General features: G+C 43.7%; 2 protein-coding genes across 2 annotated transcripts in view; both read left to right on the top strand.

Moving 5' to 3' along the window:
- Positions 1-167: 167 nt before the first annotated feature.
- Positions 168-13,961, top strand: uqcrc2a (ubiquinol-cytochrome c reductase core protein 2a). The gene is made up of 14 exons (XM_083649455.1): positions 168-239; positions 1,197-1,298; positions 1,609-1,758; positions 2,402-2,466; positions 2,628-2,684; positions 3,851-3,975; positions 4,535-4,632; positions 4,786-4,843; positions 6,990-7,085; positions 8,744-8,943; positions 9,086-9,166; positions 9,289-9,365; positions 10,275-10,428; positions 13,632-13,961. Exons 1-14 carry the CDS (start codon positions 207-209, stop codon positions 13,713-13,715), a joined length of 1,380 nt encoding a protein of 459 aa, XP_083505581.1. The 5' UTR covers positions 168-206; the 3' UTR covers positions 13,716-13,961.
- A 3,304-nt stretch (positions 13,962-17,265) lies between these two features.
- The window catches only part of mosmoa (modulator of smoothened a), a 41,359-nt gene continuing 39,551 nt past the window's right edge, over positions 17,266-19,073 (top strand). The window contains exon 1 of the mRNA XM_083649910.1: positions 17,266-18,174. Coding sequence (XP_083506036.1) covers positions 18,069-18,174 — 106 coding nt within the window. The 5' untranslated portion in view covers positions 17,266-18,068. The remainder of the gene's footprint in view (positions 18,175-19,073) is intronic.

Raw genomic sequence — 19,073 nt, 5'->3', positions numbered from 1 at the left:
GGTCATGACAGCGTAGGCATAGTTACTCAAAACCACCACAGTAGCAGCAAACCCATCAAATCGAATGATATGGTGATACAATTTATATTCATCTTGACATCATAAAACATCTTTGATTTGCTACTACTACGCGCAGTGGATTGTGGGTAGGACATGAATCCGCCATATCTGTCTTTTCGTACCCGGCTGAAGGAGAGTCGGGAGTCATGAGAGGAATTCGGCCTCTTAATAATCTCTCCGTGAGTCCAGTTTTTCCTGTTTGATCTGAGCTGTGTAGCCAAATGGATTTAAACAGAGTTGTAATTCGTTGTTTCCTTTGAAGGTGAAGCCACATCTTACCACTGTTAGCTCGCTGGCTAACGTTAGGGTCTGTGCGGCTAGTTACCTTGCTAGGTGGTAAGGCGTTGCTTACAAGGTCTCCGCAACCATTCGCATGTAACGTTACAGTGAAATCGAGCCAAATGATCATTTATCATTTAGAGTGGGAGTTTGGCTAACATTAGCAGTTGGTCCCGGCTGAGATGACCACAATGCAAGTTGTAGTGTTGCTTGTATCCTGCGCCAACCTGAAGGTCATCTCTCCTCAGAATCGACATATTTGGGGCTTTTCCTGAAATGGAAAGCAGGACATGAACATGACAACACACACGCAGCTGCAGTAGCCCACGTGTTGTTGACATGACAGATGCATGACGTTTGCAGTCCTCCACGCTCTGTATGCTAAATGTACATACGTAGGTCACTTCAGGTCACCCTACTCCACTACCCGGAACCCCACAAACCCTATGTTTTAATTTCCACTATGACAAGGAGAAACAAAGCAGCTTGGCACACTAGATAGCATTGGACTGATAGCAGACCAATGTTGTTTATAACAGTGTTAGCGTTAGGTAGTTGGCAGTAACTGTTATGACACGTTATACATGGCAATGGCATTCATATTTGTGGAGTTAAGACCACTCTGTTACCAGACTTGCTCTTTGATATTATACACTCTGAGCAGGAAAAGGCAAGAGGAAACGACCCCCCCCCCCCCCCACAGCCTGTTAAACACAACTCGACCCTGATACTTTACACCTGCTGAAGCTTTATCAGGAATTGGAATTTAGGGGCACTCTTTGCCCGTTACCCTCAAACAAGCTGCCCTCAGCGGAGAAACTGCTGGAGATTGAATTTGGCGTTGCTCTTTTCCACAGAAACGATGCTATGCTGCTGCCAGGAGGAGTGAGGCTCTAACTGAGCCCTATGGAGGCCGCAAAGGAGCCCCCTCTGCCCCCCTGCCTGCCCAGGATGTCCAGGTAGGTGCTGCTCAGCTCTGTATACATTAATCACTGTTTCAGGCCGGAGTCACACCTAATCCACATATGCGTCTATATGTGCGCATCTGTCTGCCATTTGGTCATGCAGTAGCTCTGTACTCACCCTGATGGACAGTCCGTCTCAGCATGACATTTTCTGATGATCAAAACCGATTAAGACCTTTTGTCTACAGGCAGTCGTCATCACGTACTCTTCTGTTTATCTCTGCTGCTTTGACAACAAGCTTCAAAAGCTCGATTTGTTGCCTTCCAGATTCTCTGTAACCTTCTTTTCGTTTTGCTGCCTCAGGTGTCCAAGCTCCACAACGGTCTTGTGATAGCGTCGCTGGAGCACTACTCCCCCGTGTCCAGCGTGGGCGTGTTTGTGAGAGCTGGGAGTCGCTATGAGACCGTGGAGAACCAGGGGGTTTCTCACGTGCTACGATTGGCAGCCAACTTGGTAATTTGCAATTGTGTGACGTGTTTGACAAAGGGGCGGCCTGGGAGAACTGTGACCCACTTCTTCTAGAGCTATTTTAATTTTTCGCATGAGTCCCTCCTCTACTTGCTACTGTATTCATGTATCGAAGGTGCTGCACCAAGGCAAGATCATTTATTTATATAGCACATGTCATACACAAGGCAAATTCAATGTGCTTCATATTCATCTTATGTAGCTCCGCCCACTTGACCCAGTTGTGTTATGACTTCCTGTTCAAAACACCGTCTGTTTTACCTGGTCACTAGTGCTGTACTGTCACAGGAAGTGTCAACACAATGGGAAGTAACTAGCTGACCCCTGTGTTGGAACATAAGGTGAATAATATGTAGCTCATGAATAAAACGCAAAGAATCAGGCAAACTAAAACACATTTTTACATGCGTGTCTTTTCTACAATTGTGACAAATGAAGGACTTTGTTTGGAACATATTCAATACACACTTCCCTCTCACTTCCCTTTTGCAATGTAATAATACAGTTTTGTTTTGTTTTTGTCAAGGGGCATCTCAACCCCCCAGCCCCGTAGTTTCTTACTCTTTATACCGACATCTTGCTGTGGGATCTTGCTGAATAATGACGGTGGCGGTTTGTTTCTTTGCAGACTAATAAGGGAGCGTCTGCCTTTAGGCTGTGTCGTGGTGTGGAAGCAGTCGGGGCCAGCCTAAGGTGAGTCAGCGTCATCTTGTCCCCCCGCCCCCTCACTCGAACACGCACACATCAAATCTCCCCCCAGCTTTCCCTGCTATAAATAAACACGGGTGCGCTCGTGCAACATTCCCACAGCCCGACTCAGTGCAGTGACGGTGTCCTCATGTGTTTCCCTGCAGTGTGACCTCATCGAGGGAGACCCTAGTCTACTCTATGGACTGCTTGAGGGACCACCTGTGAGTGCCTCCATGGTTCCGTCAGTGCTGTACTGTTGTCCCACAGGTGGAGGCCGACAGCGGAGACTGATGGGGTGGCTGTTGGAAATGTAGTCCTCTTTTGTGCGTGGGGAAACACGTTTTGGGGGCTTGAGACAAGTCATAGCATCGGTGTTATGGAATCGCTGTCATTGTTCATTTTGTTAAGTATGTAGCTCCTTGGCGAGGTTGGATGGATGTATGGGAAATATAGGTGGCCACTTTGTCTCTCTGACAGATTCTGACGAGGATCGGGGCTCGTCATTCCCTCGGGCCGCAGAGATTCCTCTCCCACTTAAAGAGATACTCAACCCTTTTTCCACTTTTTCCTGCCGAAAATCAATATATATCGGAAATTAGCTGTGTTCTTGATGAATCCAGGTCAAAGTCCTGACATTTACTGCAAATCTGAGTAATTCCCCATCTCTTCTCACATACCTATGCAGTTCCATACATCCCGAAAAGGCTGATCTGAAAAAGCAAATCACAGCAACTGTGGAACACCCAGAGCGCACATGAGCTATAGAGGACAATGTGCCCAGAATGTGGGGCCATGCACAATCTTCTCCGTGTCATTTCTCACAGTTCTCTTTCATCTCGTTCAGCCAGAGCTCTGGTCTGCGATTGTCAGCCAGGATTTAGTTGCCCATATTTATTGTATTGACCTGCTCATATGCTTTATGCATGTTTGATTATAGCTCCACTAAGTGAACATGGGGTCATGTTTAGTGTTGAGACCACAAGTCAATTGATTGATTGATTGATTGATTGTAATTTTGATAATCGCATAATCATTTGTCATTTATCAAGTAAAAATGTGCTTCTTACAGCTTCACAAATGCTAAGATTTGCTTGCTTTTCTCAGTTTCATATTATAAATTGGAGGTTTTTGACTGCAGCTGATAAGGCTAAGTAAGTCATTTAAATTATCTGGGCTCTGGTAGCTTGTGATAGGCATTTGTCTTTGTTTTTCGACAAGTTAAAGACTAAATTGTGAACTTTTTATCTAAAAAAAAAAAAAAAAAGTATTGACAGATAAGAGATAATGAAAATAATTGTAAATTACAGCCCTAACATGGTGATGCATTATAGTGTGACCAGTCCCGTAACTGTGTGCGTGTGCTGTGCGTGTGTGTCTGTGTGTCCAGAGACTCTGTGTTGGAGTATCTGGTCAGCGTGATCACAGCTCAGGAGTTCCGGCCATGGGAGGTAAAAGACCTGACGTCCAGGGTGAAGGTTGACAAGACACTGGCCCAGCAGTGTCCACAGATCGGTTAGTGCCTGATCACTTGGATCTTCATTGTTGAAATGCTACTTCTCCGTAGCGTCATGGCATGTGTTTTAATGATGAAATATGTTATTCATTTGAGTGTTTTAGATCAGGGGTTCCCAACTTTTTTTTGTGCCAAGGACCGGTAGATACATGGAAAAAAAGGTTGGGGACCGGTTGTCAATTTTAATGGTTTTAGTTACATATATATTTACTCACCAGGTGGTGACAAAGGGTAAATAACAGCCTTTTGTGTTGTACTGTATGTAGCCTATACAGTATTTATGTTTTTGTTTTAACTACAAACATAAATAAACGTCAACTTGAAACTATGTTTCAACTACCACACACAGCCTATAATATTATAGCCTATGTTTATTTATTTATTTTTTGGTACCGGCTCACGGCCCGGTACCAAATGCGTTGCGGCCCGATACCGGTCCGCGGCCCGGTGGTTGGGGACCACTGTTTTAGATCATCAGTATTCAAAGTTATCTACCTCCTTAGTAGTTTATCATAAGTAATTATCTTTGACTGGACTGTTGTCTGTTTTCTCCCACAGGTGTAATTGAGAAGTTGCATGAAGCAGCGTACAAGAACGCCTTGTCCAACTCTCTGTACTGCCCTGACCACATGGTTGGCCGTGTCTCCTGTGAACAGGTATGGCGTCACCTGTGCGTGTTCTATTCCTCCATATAGGAAGTCAATGCTATGGTCTGTCTATGTTTTAGGCAAGTGATTTCAGTCACTCTTGCAAAACTTTACTTTGTGTATAGCTCATAAATGCCTCTCCTCCTTCTCCTCCCCCTGTAGCTGCAGTCCTTTGTGGATAACCATTTCACCACTGGCAGAATGGCTCTTGTAGGACTAGGTGAGTCTCCACTAGTGCTGTTACTCAAGGACATACCTAGTGCTGTTACTCAAGGACATACCTAGTGCTGTTACTCAAGGACATACCTAGTGCTGTTACTCAAGGACATACCTAGTGCTGTTACTCAAGGACATACCTACTGCTGTTACTCAAGGACATACCTAGTGCTGTTACTCAAGGACATACCATTACCTACCTACAGTATATCTGCTCTAGTGTAGTCCTGTTACTCAAGGACATACCTACATATCTCTGCTCTAGTGTAGTGCTGTTACTCAAGGACATACCTACCTACCTCTGCTCTAGTCTAGTGCTGTTACTCAAGGACATACCTACCTACCTCTGCTCCAGTCTAGTGCTGTTACTCAAGGACATACCTACCTACAGTATCTCTGCTCTAGTGTAGTGCTGTTACTCAAGGACATACCTACCTACCTCTGCTCCAGTCTAGTGCTGTTACTCAAGGACATACCTACCTACCTATTTCTGCTCTAGTCTAGTGCTGTTACTCAAGGACATACCTACCTACAGTATCACTATCTCTGCTCTAGTCTAGTGCTGCTGTTACTCAAGGACATGCCTACCTATCTCTGCTCTAGTGTAGTCCTGTTACTCAAGGACATACCTACATATCTCTGCTCTAGTGTAGTCCTGTTACTCAAGGACATACCTACCTACCTCTGCTCCAGTCTAGTGCTGTTACTCAAGGACATACCTACCTACCTCTGCTCTAGTCTAGTGCTGTTACTCAAGGACATACCTACCTACCTCTGCTCCAGTCTAGTGCTGTTACTCAAGGACATACCTACCTACCTCTGCTCTAGTCTAGTGCTGTTACTCAAGGACATACCTGGCTACCTACCTATCTATGCTCTAGTCTAGTGCTGTTACTCAAGGACATACCTACCTACAGTATCTCTGCTCTAGTCTAGTGCTGTTACTCAAGGACATACCTACATATCTCTCTGCTCTAGTCTAGTGATGTTACTCAAGGACATACTTACCTATCTCTGCTCTAGTCAAGTCCTATCTCACTCTTGTTGATGTAAATATACTTTGTGCGTGCGCACAAGCACGCAAGTATGCAACATGTACGCAAGCATAGGTCCTTGCACACACTCCAGCCTGCCTTACTGCCTTACTGTACCTCTCAAATATCATCTGGCCTCTGTCCAAAGACCCAGAGGCATTCAGTAGATGCTGGCATTTGGGGAAGAGGTTAGCAGTGCTGCTAATGGTTTGCTACATGCCTGTGTAGCCTGTATAGATAAATTGATTCATTCTATTATGCAAACCCAATGAGTCCTCTATAAGTTTTTAGCTCTTTTTGCAACTGTTGCGCCTGTTGCTTAATAGTCTCTTAGAACAGACGAGTTGGCTTCCGCAATTTTCAAATGCTTCCGCCATACCGTCTGTACTTCGTGGGGGAGAATCATGCACCAACCGGAATGGGAAGTAGAAAGGCGGGTTTTCCGCTCATTAGTCCAATCAGAATCGCAGAAACGCGGGTCTTCCGCTCATTAGTCCAATCAGAATACAATATGCCGGATTTTTCGTGGACACACGTGTCGTGATTGGTCGGATTCCGTCGAACTTCCTTCCTGTCTGAAGGTTTTTTTCCCAACTTCCTTGTGCATGGTCTGGGGGTGTAACGTACAGACTGTATAGCTGCATTCGCCGGATGTAGATGAGACAGTCTGTTTTAAGAGACTAGTTGCTTAATGCACTTTTTATACTCTTTTTTTAAAGTTTTGTGATGCTTTTAAATGTCCATTTCATTCTCTTCTTTTATTCTTTTATTTTCCTGTCAACCATTTTATGTGAAGCACTTTGAATTGCCTCTGTGTATGAAATGTGCTATACAAATAAAACTTGACTTGACTTGACTTGTGCGTGCGTGTGTGTGCAGTGCACGTGTGTGTGTGTGTGTGTGTGTGTGTGTCTGTGTGTGTGTCTGTGTGTGTGTGTGACTTGACTAGCATGCATGTGTTGGCATGTCTGAACAACAGCATATTAGGCGCCGACACCACTCTCTGTCCTCAGAGTTTATGATGTTTGTGAGGAAATCTTGCTCGTCGTGAGACAGTCGAGTGCTTTGTCTTCCACATCCAGGCTAATGTTAATATTCCCTCACGTACCTGTCCAGGTGTGAAGCACTCTGTCTTGAGGCAGCTGGGGGAGGGGCTCCTGAGTGTCCGCAGCGGGGCCGGAGCCGCTGCGGCTAAGGCTGTGTACCGTGGAGGTAAGACTTCCTGTGTTACAGCAGCATCACATTGATTGGACGGCGATGGTGGAGCTGTGGTCTTCTTTACAGCGTATTAGTGATTGGCGCAAACATTTTCACTAAAGCAGTGGTTCTCAAATGGCCTCCTTTATACTGCGTGCAAAAAAAACGGCATGGTTTTTGCCAAAAACGGTATCAGATTAGCATAAAGTGGGCATGTCTGTAAAGGGGAGACTCGTGGATACGCATAGAACCTGTTCTCATTCAGACATGTTGAGGCGAGAGGTCAAGGGACCCCTTTGAAAATGGCCATGCCAGTTTTTCCATAGTCAAACTTTAGCCTAGCTTTGTGGTTATTTAGCCCCCTTCCCAACGAGCATGACATTGGTTGGTTGGTACCAATGGATGCCTTAGGTCTTCTAGTTTCAGAGGATACCAGGATCTTCACACTGGCTTTAAAGGAACACGGCAACATTTTGGGAAATTAGAAAGTGCATTCCACCCCTCCTGCTAGCAAAGATGATGGGATTCAAGCAAGACGGCCCAACTTCAACTCACTTCCTGTCATTTTGTCACGTGGGTTTTGCCCATGGTTTTCCATGGACTTAGGAGACTTAGGAGACTTAGGAGACTTTCGGCAGGTCTGAGTCAATGGTTGACCACGCCCATTTAGGAGACTTGCTGCTACCATTTGTTAGAATTGGCGGAGCCTGCGGTGACCCATCTATAGTAATATAATATCTATGCTGCTAGTCAGCTTAGCAGCTGAGTGGCAGTAAACTGTACACAAGCCTACCCGCGTTCAGTCACATGTCGTGACTCGTGTACTCACCACGCGATGACATCATAATCCAAAGTGACGCAAAAACGTCAATCCATAGCCAGAACTAACGTGGCGGGACCAAAGTTACTTCCGCATTTTGCCTGAGGCGCGTGCGCTGTGTGCGGTCGTCAGTACTTCCTGCAGTTAGCAAGGTATATTGTTCAATATCTACTATTATGGGTAGCCGCTCAATATGGAGGAGGCGCTGCTTTTTCTACCCATGAGCTGCATACTGACCGTTATCTTGTCTTACAGTATCATTGTATCTATCGACACGGCACTGTCATCATCCTGTGTGTTAACATCCTACTGTATGTGTATGCATTATTGTGATTGCCAATTAAGCACTTAATATATATAATGTAACTGACCTAAAGTCTGACTGCACTAATAGTCAGTGTAGGAATTTAGCCAGGGGCAAGGGCAGCAAAAATGCCCCAAGAAATCTCAGAATGCCCCTAAAAACTAAAGAAATGGCCCCAAGCTTTCTATAAATTTCTTTTCATTCAATTTCCATCTTTAACACACACTCAACACCTGCAAGCTGGTTGCCAGAAGGCAAAGAAAACACACTTGCACAAACGGTGTGCTGTTGTCCACACTACGCTTTAGCAACTTTATGCAGTAATTACTTTTTTAAGTGCCCCCCAAATTTTGTAAATGCCCCCATTTTTTAGACAGTGGGGGCAAAATGTGCCCCAAAAATATTTTTAAAATGTCCTACACTGCTAATAGTGTTTATGTCCTTTGTACTTTACATCTATGTGGACATAAATAAATTGTGTGTGTGTGTGTGTGTGTGTGTGTGTGTGTGTGTGTGCGTGCGTGTGTGTGTGCGTGCGCACGTGTCTAGGCGAGCTGCGGATGCAGAACAGCGACAGCCTGGTCCACACACTGATCACCAGCGAGGGCGGTGTGATGGGGACGGCCGAGGCCAACGCCTTCAGCGTGCTGCAGAGGGTCCTGGGCGCCGGGCCGCATGTCAAGAGGGGCTCCAACATCACGAGCCTCCTGAGCCAGGGCATCGCCAAGGCTACCACACAGCCGTTTGACGTGAGTTACCTCCCCCACGTACTGACTTCTGGAATGCTGTTGTTTAGGATTCTGGGATACTGTTGTTTAGGATTCTGGGATACTGTATGAATGCAGGGAGTTTTGACCTAATGGCTGATGACCTCTGACCTCTTTCCTCCAGGCCACAGCCTTCAATTCTTCATACTCTGACTCTGGCCTGTTTGGAGTCTACACCATAGCACAAGCTGACTCGGCAGCAGAGGTGATTGCCAGATTACACCTTCAAAGAGAATGAAAATGGTTTCTGATATGAAACCTCAGAAATGTTGCCCGATTAGATTGTGCCTTTCACTGAGCTTGTGCTCGCTGTCCTCCTCTGTACAGGTGATCAAAGCTGCCCTCGCCCAGGTGACAGGTGTGGCCGAGGGAAACGTGTCTGAGGCGGACATCAACAGAGCCAAGTGAGTTCACTGATCAGTGTTGGCCTGTCTTATGGGTCATGTCATGGTGGAATCAAGGTTGTATCAGACATCAAGGCATAATGTTGCTGATAAAATAGTCATCGCAAACACAAAGGAATAGTCTAGATCAGGGGTGGGCAATTTTTTTTTTCCTGAGGGCCATACTGACTTACATCAAGTAAGCGAAGGGCCACACATTTGAGATTATACCTGCCGGCTGCCAACACTCCTGATTTCCGTGGGAGTCTCCCTATTATTAACCCTCTCTCCCATTGTGATTGGTAATTTCTTGGTAATCTCCTGATATAATAGTGATACAAATCCAATGGCTGTAGCAGATGAGATTTCTTAACATAATTCTGCCTTTTATTGAGTTTTTGGGGGTCGTTTTGTTTTTCTGAGTCCGGCCCTGGGCCGCAAGAAATGACTGTAGAAGAGTAATTTCTTACACGAGATTACTTTTAGCCTTTTAGTCATAAAGATTATTGAAAGATAGCCTATTCCATATTCCAGACTGAAATGTTATAACAGAAGTGGAGTATTGGCCAGAATGACATGAACATTTGGACACTTATTCAGCGGGTATCTTGCACTGAGAAAAAAAGGCAATTCCATCGTGGGCCCTATTTTGCCGATGTGTGGTCTAGAAAGATCTCTTAGATTTCTCTTTGCACTTTTTCTTAATTAATTTTTCAGAAGAAATGGATTAGCATTCATCAAAAGCCTCAAACAAGGCACAGTTCATGCTTTTTCATTAAGACAGCCAAGAAACTGCTCTTAAGCCTATTCACAGTACAGCCTACTTTAAATACGTAGATGCCTTTCTTAAGACAGACTAGTTCACTAGGGCAACCCACTGACAAGTTGACCTTGAAGAAATTGACTTTTGCACATCTCAACTTTGTGTAGGAGCCAGATGACAGCGGAGTACCTGATGTCCATGGAGAGCTCCGAGGGCGTGATGGAGGAGTTGGGTGCTCAGGCTCTAGCCACCGGCGCCTACCAGGCCCCTCACACCGTTCTCCAGGGCATAGAATCCATCTCACACGCTGACGTGGTCGCTGTGAGTACATGTATAATGACAGGCTTTCATCATCACCATGCACCTTCACCAGCACATTGTGATATATAGTAGCAAAGTATGGAACACCGCATCTTGAAAAATCTAAAATTAATAAAGAAATGGTTCAATTAATAAAAGTATTTGAAATTCAGATAAATAAATCGGATAAATAAAAACATGAATCGACCAATAAAATATGACATAAATGACTAAAGACGAAGAAAGCTGCACAATGCATGCTTTTGAAACTAGAATTCATGGGCATCCGGGTAGTGCAGTGGTAAATTCCCTGCCTACCAACATGAGGGTCGCAGGTTCGAGCCCCTGTGTTACCTCCGGCTTGGCCGCGCCTCCACGCAGGCACGATTGGCCGTGTCTGCAGGTGGGAAGCCGAATTAGAGGAATGTGTCATGGTCGTTGCAATAGTGCCTCCTCTGGTCGTTCGATGGGCGGGGAAATTGAGAGAGAGAGAAACTTGTTGAAAAAAATGTAGAAACTAGAATGAGTTAAATTAGGTCTGGATTCCTACTTTGGCCAATGACTCTTATTAATTTAGTTGTGTTAAATGAAATGTAATTTTTCTTGATGTATACTTGATTTAAAGGTGGCAAATGGAATACTGTCCTGTTGAAAAAAAAATTGTAACGTTTAGTTTAGTTTATTTGTTTAGCACAAATTTAGGTACAAATCTGTGCAAGGTGGGAACGAAGCCTTTGCAGGCTTGTACAGAGTTCCACACCTACTCATATTAATTTCGTGACATGCAGGCTAAACATTCAACAACAAAAAAAACACAGAAAAAGAAAAGCTACATGTTAAATCAGCAAAGCAGTGAAAACAAGGTCATTTGCATCTGGAGCAAAAGCAAGAAGGCTAAGAGGAGAACAAAGTCTGTTCGAGAAAAGTTGTCAAAATCTGTCAGAGAAGGATGAGTACAGGGATCAGGAGGACAGTAGATGTTTCTTCAGGTGCTTTTTGAAAGCAGAATAAGAGGACATTGATCTTAGCGGTAGGCTTAATTCACTCCAAAGCTTAGGACCTCTAAAGGCGATGTTGAATTGGTGCCTTGAAGTCCGTGTGCGTGGTAAAAGTAGATTGTTATTGCTGTGTCTTGTTTGATATGAATGAATATTTGTGGTGGGAATGAACAAATATTGAAGGGTGACTGGAAGATCATGTTTCCTATATATAAACTTGTGTAGAAATAAACAGGTTTGATAAACATTCACTTTGTCAATGGGTAATATATTATACTTTTTAAAGAGGGGTGCCGAGGGAGCGTATCTATTAGAATGAGATATAAACCTTAGATATTTCTTCTGTATGATGCATAATTTGTTGAGATATGTAGGATAGGTTGCCGCCCAAACAATGTTGCAGTAATTAATAAATGGAAACAGAAAACTATAATATAAGGTTAAATGAGCTGAGGAGTGAATTAAGGGACAGACCTTCCTCAAAATGCCAAGCATTTTTGCAGATCTTTTTGAGACAAGGTCAATATGGTAAGACCACTTCAACCCGCTATCTATAATAACCCCTAGAAATTTAGTATGCTGAACTAATGCAATTTCAGCATTATTGATATTAATTTGAGCTAGTTCTATAGGGTAATATTTATTTACATTACAAAAGATCATGAAGTTGCATTTCTTGACATTGAGGGTTAATTTATTCGATTGAAACCATTCCGCAACAGAAGATAGTTCCTCGTTGACAGTTCTAATTAAGGTGTTGAAGTCTTCATGAGAAGCTATAAGGTTTGTATCATCCGCAAATAATACTGGAAGGAGTTTGGAACATGTCATGGCCATATCATTGATATAAATTAAAAATAATAAAGGGCCCAGGATTGATCCCTGCGGAACACCAAACAAAATGTGTGATTTCTTGGAAGAGAAACCAGCCAGATGCACATATTGCTCTCTGTTGGTAAGATAGTTTCTAAACCATTGCAGGGCAGTATCCTCCACTCCGTATCTATTGAGTTTGGCAATCAATATGTCATGACTGACCGTATCGAACGCCTTACTCAGGTCCAGGAAGACTCCAAGGGCAAATTTCTTGTTATCAAGAGCTGATGAAACATAGTTGACAAGCTGTATGAGGGCATGTTCGGTAGAATATTGTTTGCGAAAGCCATATTGATGTTTGTATAATATGTTGTTGATTGCTAGGTGATTAGATAATCTAGAGTAGATGAGCTTTTCCAAGATTTTAGATATGCATGGTAGAATTGAGATTGGCCTGTAATTACTGAATTCCTTGGAGTCGCCTGTTTTAAAGATGGGTATGACTTTTGCGATTTTTAAATCCTGGGGGACAATTCCAGTTTCAAGTGACAGAGAGAGGATATGAGTGAGAGGTTTGATGATGTAATCAATGGTCTCTCTAATAAGGACAGGTTTAATACCATCATGACCATGGGCTGTGTTTTTCAAAGACATGATGATATCACGGACTTCCTGTAATGTTGGTGGATCAAAATATCGGAGTGGAGGATACTGGCCCTTTATCATGAAGCAGGGGTCTATGTCAGAGTCCTTGATGTTAGACGCTAGTTCCGGGCCGACATTTACAAAAAAGTCGTTGAAGCCATTCGCAATGGCATTAGGGTTAGAAATAATCCCCTTCTTACCATTCATCTCTATGGGGGCAGCTAATGGAGATTTAGAGCGATTCAGTAGGTGATTAATGAGGTTCCATGTTGTCTTGATGTTGTTAGAAGCTTCAGTAAATTGATTAGAATAATATATTTTCTTTGTTTTTTTTACTAAGGCTGTAAATTGGTTTTTACACTTCTTATAGGTTTCAATGTTCATGGGGGAGGGGTTAAGAATAGATCTCCTATAAAGTTTATTTTTTTTCCGGGAGAGCTTCTTTAATTCATCAGTTATCCACGGCTTCCCCTTAGAGGACTTATTTCTAGATTTTGAGCTCACCAAGGGAAATGAAGCATCTAATGCTGAATTAAAGGACTTTAAAAAAAGTTCATATGCTTCATTTACCTCTAACTCGCAACAAGGCCTTAAGAAAGTATTGTGAATGCATATCATGAATTGTGGTCATATTTAGAAAATATTGCAATATATTTTGTCCATATTGCTTATTGCTAATCACATCTCCAGAGAGTATTACAAATGTTCAAACTTTTTTTTTTTTAACAAAAATTTAAACAAGCTTTTTTGGTTGTCTTTTTACAGGCTGCGAAGAAATTTGTGGACGGCAAGAAATCCATGGCAGCCAGCGGACACCTTATTAATACTCCCTTTGTGGACGAAGTATGAAAACAGAATATAGGAACCCGAGTTATTTTAACGTGGGCAGGTTTTGCCCGGCTGCTTCAAAAGGAAAGGGGTCCTCAAACCCCCGACCTCCCGCTACAAAAGATAATCGGTTTGGTGTCTCCAATAATTTATAGTCTGTCCGGGAGCTGTAAGGGAGCTGCAGGATAATGATGCATTGTTGTTTTTTGTCCATTTCACTGTATATCTGATGTAAATTCATTAAATGGTCTATCTACAGTAATGACAGCTGGTTGTCCTTTGGATTTGTGGCATGAATCCAGAACTAGGTTTCAAGGTTGTGTTCAGGGGCGTCAGAGTCCTTTTGAAGTCACTGAATCCCTGCCAGTTTCAGGAGTGCTGTTGAATTCAACCTATACTCCGACTTAATGTAGTAACAGTGGTAGCAGCAGTAGTATTTGAGGTGGCATATTCAGCTCAAAGAAAATGTATTGTTCCATTTATCGCCAGTAGAGGGAGACATAAGTACGAAAATGATTAGACCGACAGGGTATGTGTGAACAAGTGTGGTTTCCTTGGAAAGAGATTTACCTTTCATGCCATGGTTAGCATGCTTCTTCAATATGCACTGCTAATTATGCTGGTTGAATGTATAAATAAGCATTTTAACTTTGCTTAATTTAACTTAAGAAGTATCGCCGTTGCTGCAGATTTAATTTGTGCTATTTTGAACAAAAGTGCTCTTGGGCTTGCCTCAGACTCAGAGGCTCCAAATCCATAATATATAGAACACGTGTCAAACTCAAGCCCCTGGGGCCAAATCTGGCCCGGCACCTCATTTTATGTGGCCCGTCAGAGCTATAAAGAATACAATTGGCGCAATACGGCTAAAAATAGAATACTTGTCTGTTTGCCATTGCTTTCCCTATAATTCTGATTTCAGTTATTACTAAAAAACAATCAAATCAGAGGCAATATGAAATATAACACATAGGCTTGATACATTTATATCATGTTGCATTTACAACCGGCCCTTTGAGGGCAACCATAATGCTGATGTGGCCCGGAATGAAATCGGGTTTGACACCCCCGTAGAAGATCATCATGTTGTGTTATCATAAAACTATACGGTCATTTGCATACATGTCATTTTTTCATATACTCAGTAAGTAATAGTGTGAGATTAACATACTCAGTAAATACAGAGTAACAGTGAGATTAGATTCTGCTGATCCTGGACTGCTCAGACCAGCTGTTGGTACTGCTACTGCCAGCAGAGGGAGGCTACAGTTCTGCTGAGTTCCTGCGGATGTATTGAAAACTGAGAGCGCTGACCATACTCAGTGCTATCTGGCATGCTTTCAATAAAACGTGTGTCCGCTTATGTTGGAACAAGAGTTAAGAATGCATCAAATCAATGTGTGTGTGTGTGTACAGAATTTTCCAAGCTTAAATTGTGAATACAACCATACAGTATGAGGCAGTATAGATTCAAGATTAATTTTAATAGCCATAGTGAGTAAGCATATATTACAAACAAGGAATTTGACTGTGAAGTATGCAGCGCAGCGATCACATCAACTGCAGAAGATGAAGCAAACTCAAAATATAAATTACAAATTACAAAGTGACATAATGTGGGGAGGGTAATAATGTCCATGTAAATGTCAAGTGGACAAAATCAGAAGCCACGCCCCCTATCTAAAATATGCCCTCCAGCTATCAAAATCTGAAGCCACGCCCCCTATCTAAAATATGCCCTCCAGCTATCAAAATCTGAAGCCACGCCCCCTATCTAAAATATGCCCTCCAGCTATCAGGGACAAGTGGATGGTTAGATGGATGCCATCTGGCTTGACTTATCTGGGGATTAAGCTAACACCAGGTCTGAATGAGATAATGGAATCTAATATATCCCCATCATTCAAAATATTCAATCTTTGTTACACAACTGGGCTAAAATGTAGATATCGTTGTTATTGGGCAGAATCAACCTTGTGAAAATGATTATAGCACCTAAGATACATTATTACATACATGCTACCCATAGCACTTCCATACACAAACTCTTGCAACAGTACAACACAATAATAAAAAACTTTATATGGGTGGGGAAAAGCCCTTATTTGGCTGTGTTAAACTATATGTGGTTATAGAAAGGGGGCGGCTTGTCGCTCTCAAATATTGACTGGTGTCATGCCTCTTCTCTCTCCCTCCCAACTATCTCAAATGAACCTCCCACCTGACCAGGTTCTCACTTGGGAGGAGCTCCAGGTTGTTTTGACTGCACCAGGTCGTCAGGTCGATCTCCTGCCTGTACGATATATGTATAGATGTGTATCCTCAACAGAAATGGTGGGTGGTAGAGGGGGTGGGGGGGTCAAGGAAGGGGGCAGAGCTGTGTAAAAGCAAGAGGCCATAGCTAGGGATAGGAAGGTCATAGAGTCAGGATTTCGAGGGGTGGGTAGGGGGAGTGGCTAGGGGGATGTGGGTGGTGGGGGCGTGGTCAGGAAGGGGCGTGGCTAGGGAATAGGTGCTATAGCTAGGGATAGGAAGGTCATAGAGAGTTGGGGTTCAAGGGGTGGGTAGGGGGAGTGGCTAGGGGGATGTGGGTGGTGGGCGCAGGTCTAGTGCCATAAGGCTGAATGGCCACACCACTGTGTCATGGGGTTTAAGGTATTATTTGCACTTATACCTGACACTTGTACCGAACATTGTAGGAGACACACCATTAAACAGGAGAGAATTTTGTTGAGGCTCAAACAGAGAGTTTTCAGATGATGGGCCAGAAGCATCTGGACCTCCCATGGTTTCATGTGCATTTTTACATTAACCAAGTGCAAATGCATGGATTTATTTATTTATCCAAGAGACATGGGGGGGGGGGGGGTGTCCGGGTCTCAGGAAGATATCAAACAATGTTATGTTATGTGATGATTTTGTATTTGGTATGGAGCTCAACTTTACTCTAAACTTAAGTATTGTACCCACACATATCTAACTGAAAAACAGTAATCATGACTGAACCCAGTTTAAAGTCAGAACTCATAATTCTGACTTTAATCTCAGAATTCTGACTTAATGCTCAGTCTCAGAATTCTAAGTAAAGTCAGAATTTTGTCTTTATTCTCAGAATCCTCCTGAGATATTAATGTCAGAACTCAAATTTGTGGCCCTTCTGTAGTTACAATGACTCGGTTATTTAGTTTCATTCCATCATTTGATATTTGAAGGAATAAATAATAAATGAATGCTATTTTGAAATTGAAATACATTTTGTTTAGCCTTATATGGTAACTAATCATCACCGACTGGAGGGAGGCACCAGTTTCCCTACATTTTCCATCTACTACACACTGACCCAGACCTCTCTCACCATCCATACACTCTGCCAGGGCGACCATGGACTCGACCCCCTTCTTTGCATAATATCGCGAGAAGACAACGAATGCCCCCCGAACGCGAACACACCGTGAGCTTCTGTGTGTGTATGTGTAGTGTGTGTATGTGTGTAGCGCTCTGCGTGGGGGTGTTCGCCTGATGTCATTTGGAAGAAAGAGGGGCTGAGCTAACGGTGGGCATACGGGGGGGAAAGCACAACAATAACGCATCAGTTACCGTCCAGAATGGCTCCTGTAGCAGCGCACTTTGATTGAAATACACAGCGCTGGTCTCCTCGCCGCGGTCCCGACAACAGAGCTCGTCGGCTAACGGACTTCGTACAGATGCTATTCCAGCGGAGAGGAGGGCATGAATAAGCAAGAGGGGGAGGATGGCTTCTCGTTTTCCTGACGGGTAACGTTAGAACCTTCGCCTGTGGAAAACAAGGATAGCGTGAAGCGAGGGGACTCGTTGGTTTATTGTGCTCCTCCGCTATGTGACGTTGTTCTGGAAATGCTAACGCGATCGGGGTCTCGGGCGTCGAGCAGCCTCTGGGCCGCGGCTCGGCGTACTGAGTCCGAATTTGGGAAATAGCTAGCAAAGCTATCTGCTAGCCGCAGTCGCCCAATGCTGCTGCTGCTGCTAAACGGACCCAAACGACAACACGAGCGGCTGGAGTCCAGACCAGGGCCCTGGCGTTGAGTGAGCCTATTGCTTTATCGGAGGAGGAAGAATCTGGGGGGAAACAGTTGAGATGTGATGCTTTGTACGCCTTCTCCAAGCCCTTTGTAGCTGAAGGCTTCTCTCTGCTATCCGACGCGAAAGACCTATTGCTGCAATGTGTGGACAAAATGCGAACAGGAGGCTCCCTCTGAAGGGGGCGAGGTAGACCGATAACAACCAGCCTCTCTGTCTGCTCCACCTTTCTATATGGTTTGGGGGTCACATTTGGATCCCCACGCCACAGTTTGACGTCATTCACCACTAAGACACCCCCAAACTTCAGCTGGCGATATGGATAAACTGACGATCATTTCAGGATGCCTGTTCCTGGCAGCAGATATCTTTGCAATTGCCAGCATTGCAAACCCAGATTGGATCAACACGGGTGAATCAGCAGGTAATGTATCAGGCCATCCATACCACTGCCAATTTCTTTTGTGTATCAGCCTATTTGTTTTTGCAATTGCAACATGTCTTGCCACTGTCCCCCTACGTTACATCCCAGCAACATTTGCCAGACGCTTTCAGGTGATCTGTATAACAAAGGTATATTATCCTATTGTTCTGCTGCAACAGCTTTTGTTTTGTCCACTATATAATTCGTTTTTGTTGTCCGCAACTGCTTCTAATTTAGATATATTGATAGATAAATAGATAGATAGATATACCCTATAGCCTACATTTACATTTTTGATTTTTGATTTTACGTTTATTTATTTTTCATCAGTCGTATGATCTCTGCAGGCCAGTCTGCCTTGTTTGGTAATGGTGATCTTGCATTGCACGTTTGTCCTGGTAATACTTTTACATATTGAACTGGACTCGTCACCCTGTGATACGGGGTCAGCAAGGCCGGTACCAGGGAGAAACTCTAGCCACTGGTGCAGGTGCTGTGTGTGTGGCTAAAGTAACGGTACGCGTCACTCCTCAAAACGCGTCTACGCTATAATTGATAGACAGCTGCTCCTCTTTGTTCCCGATGCAGGATGACAGCTTAGTAACTGGGTCATGTAGGGTTCATCCACCACACTGCACAGCCAGACTATATTAGCTCCACAGAATAGCTATTCTGGACATTAATAGGATGCAAATGAAATGGAGGCATGATCCTGCGCCTGTACAGTACAGTCCACACAGGACTGTTTTGGAGAGTAGCCATGCTATGCTGTTAGAGATTAGTTGCCAGACTTTATGGCTCAGTTCACACCTTAAATTAGCCTGCTACAGCCAAAACAACAGGGCAACATATTGCTAATACCCTCAGTTCTGCACTGCCGCTTACAGGAAGTTAAAGTT

This window comes from Poromitra crassiceps (assembly GCF_964638095.1).
Source record: "Poromitra crassiceps genome assembly, chromosome: 13".
NCBI classification, from domain to species: Eukaryota; Metazoa; Chordata; class Actinopteri; order Beryciformes; family Melamphaidae; genus Poromitra; species Poromitra crassiceps.
This window is presented reverse-complemented; position numbering and strand designations above follow the sequence as displayed.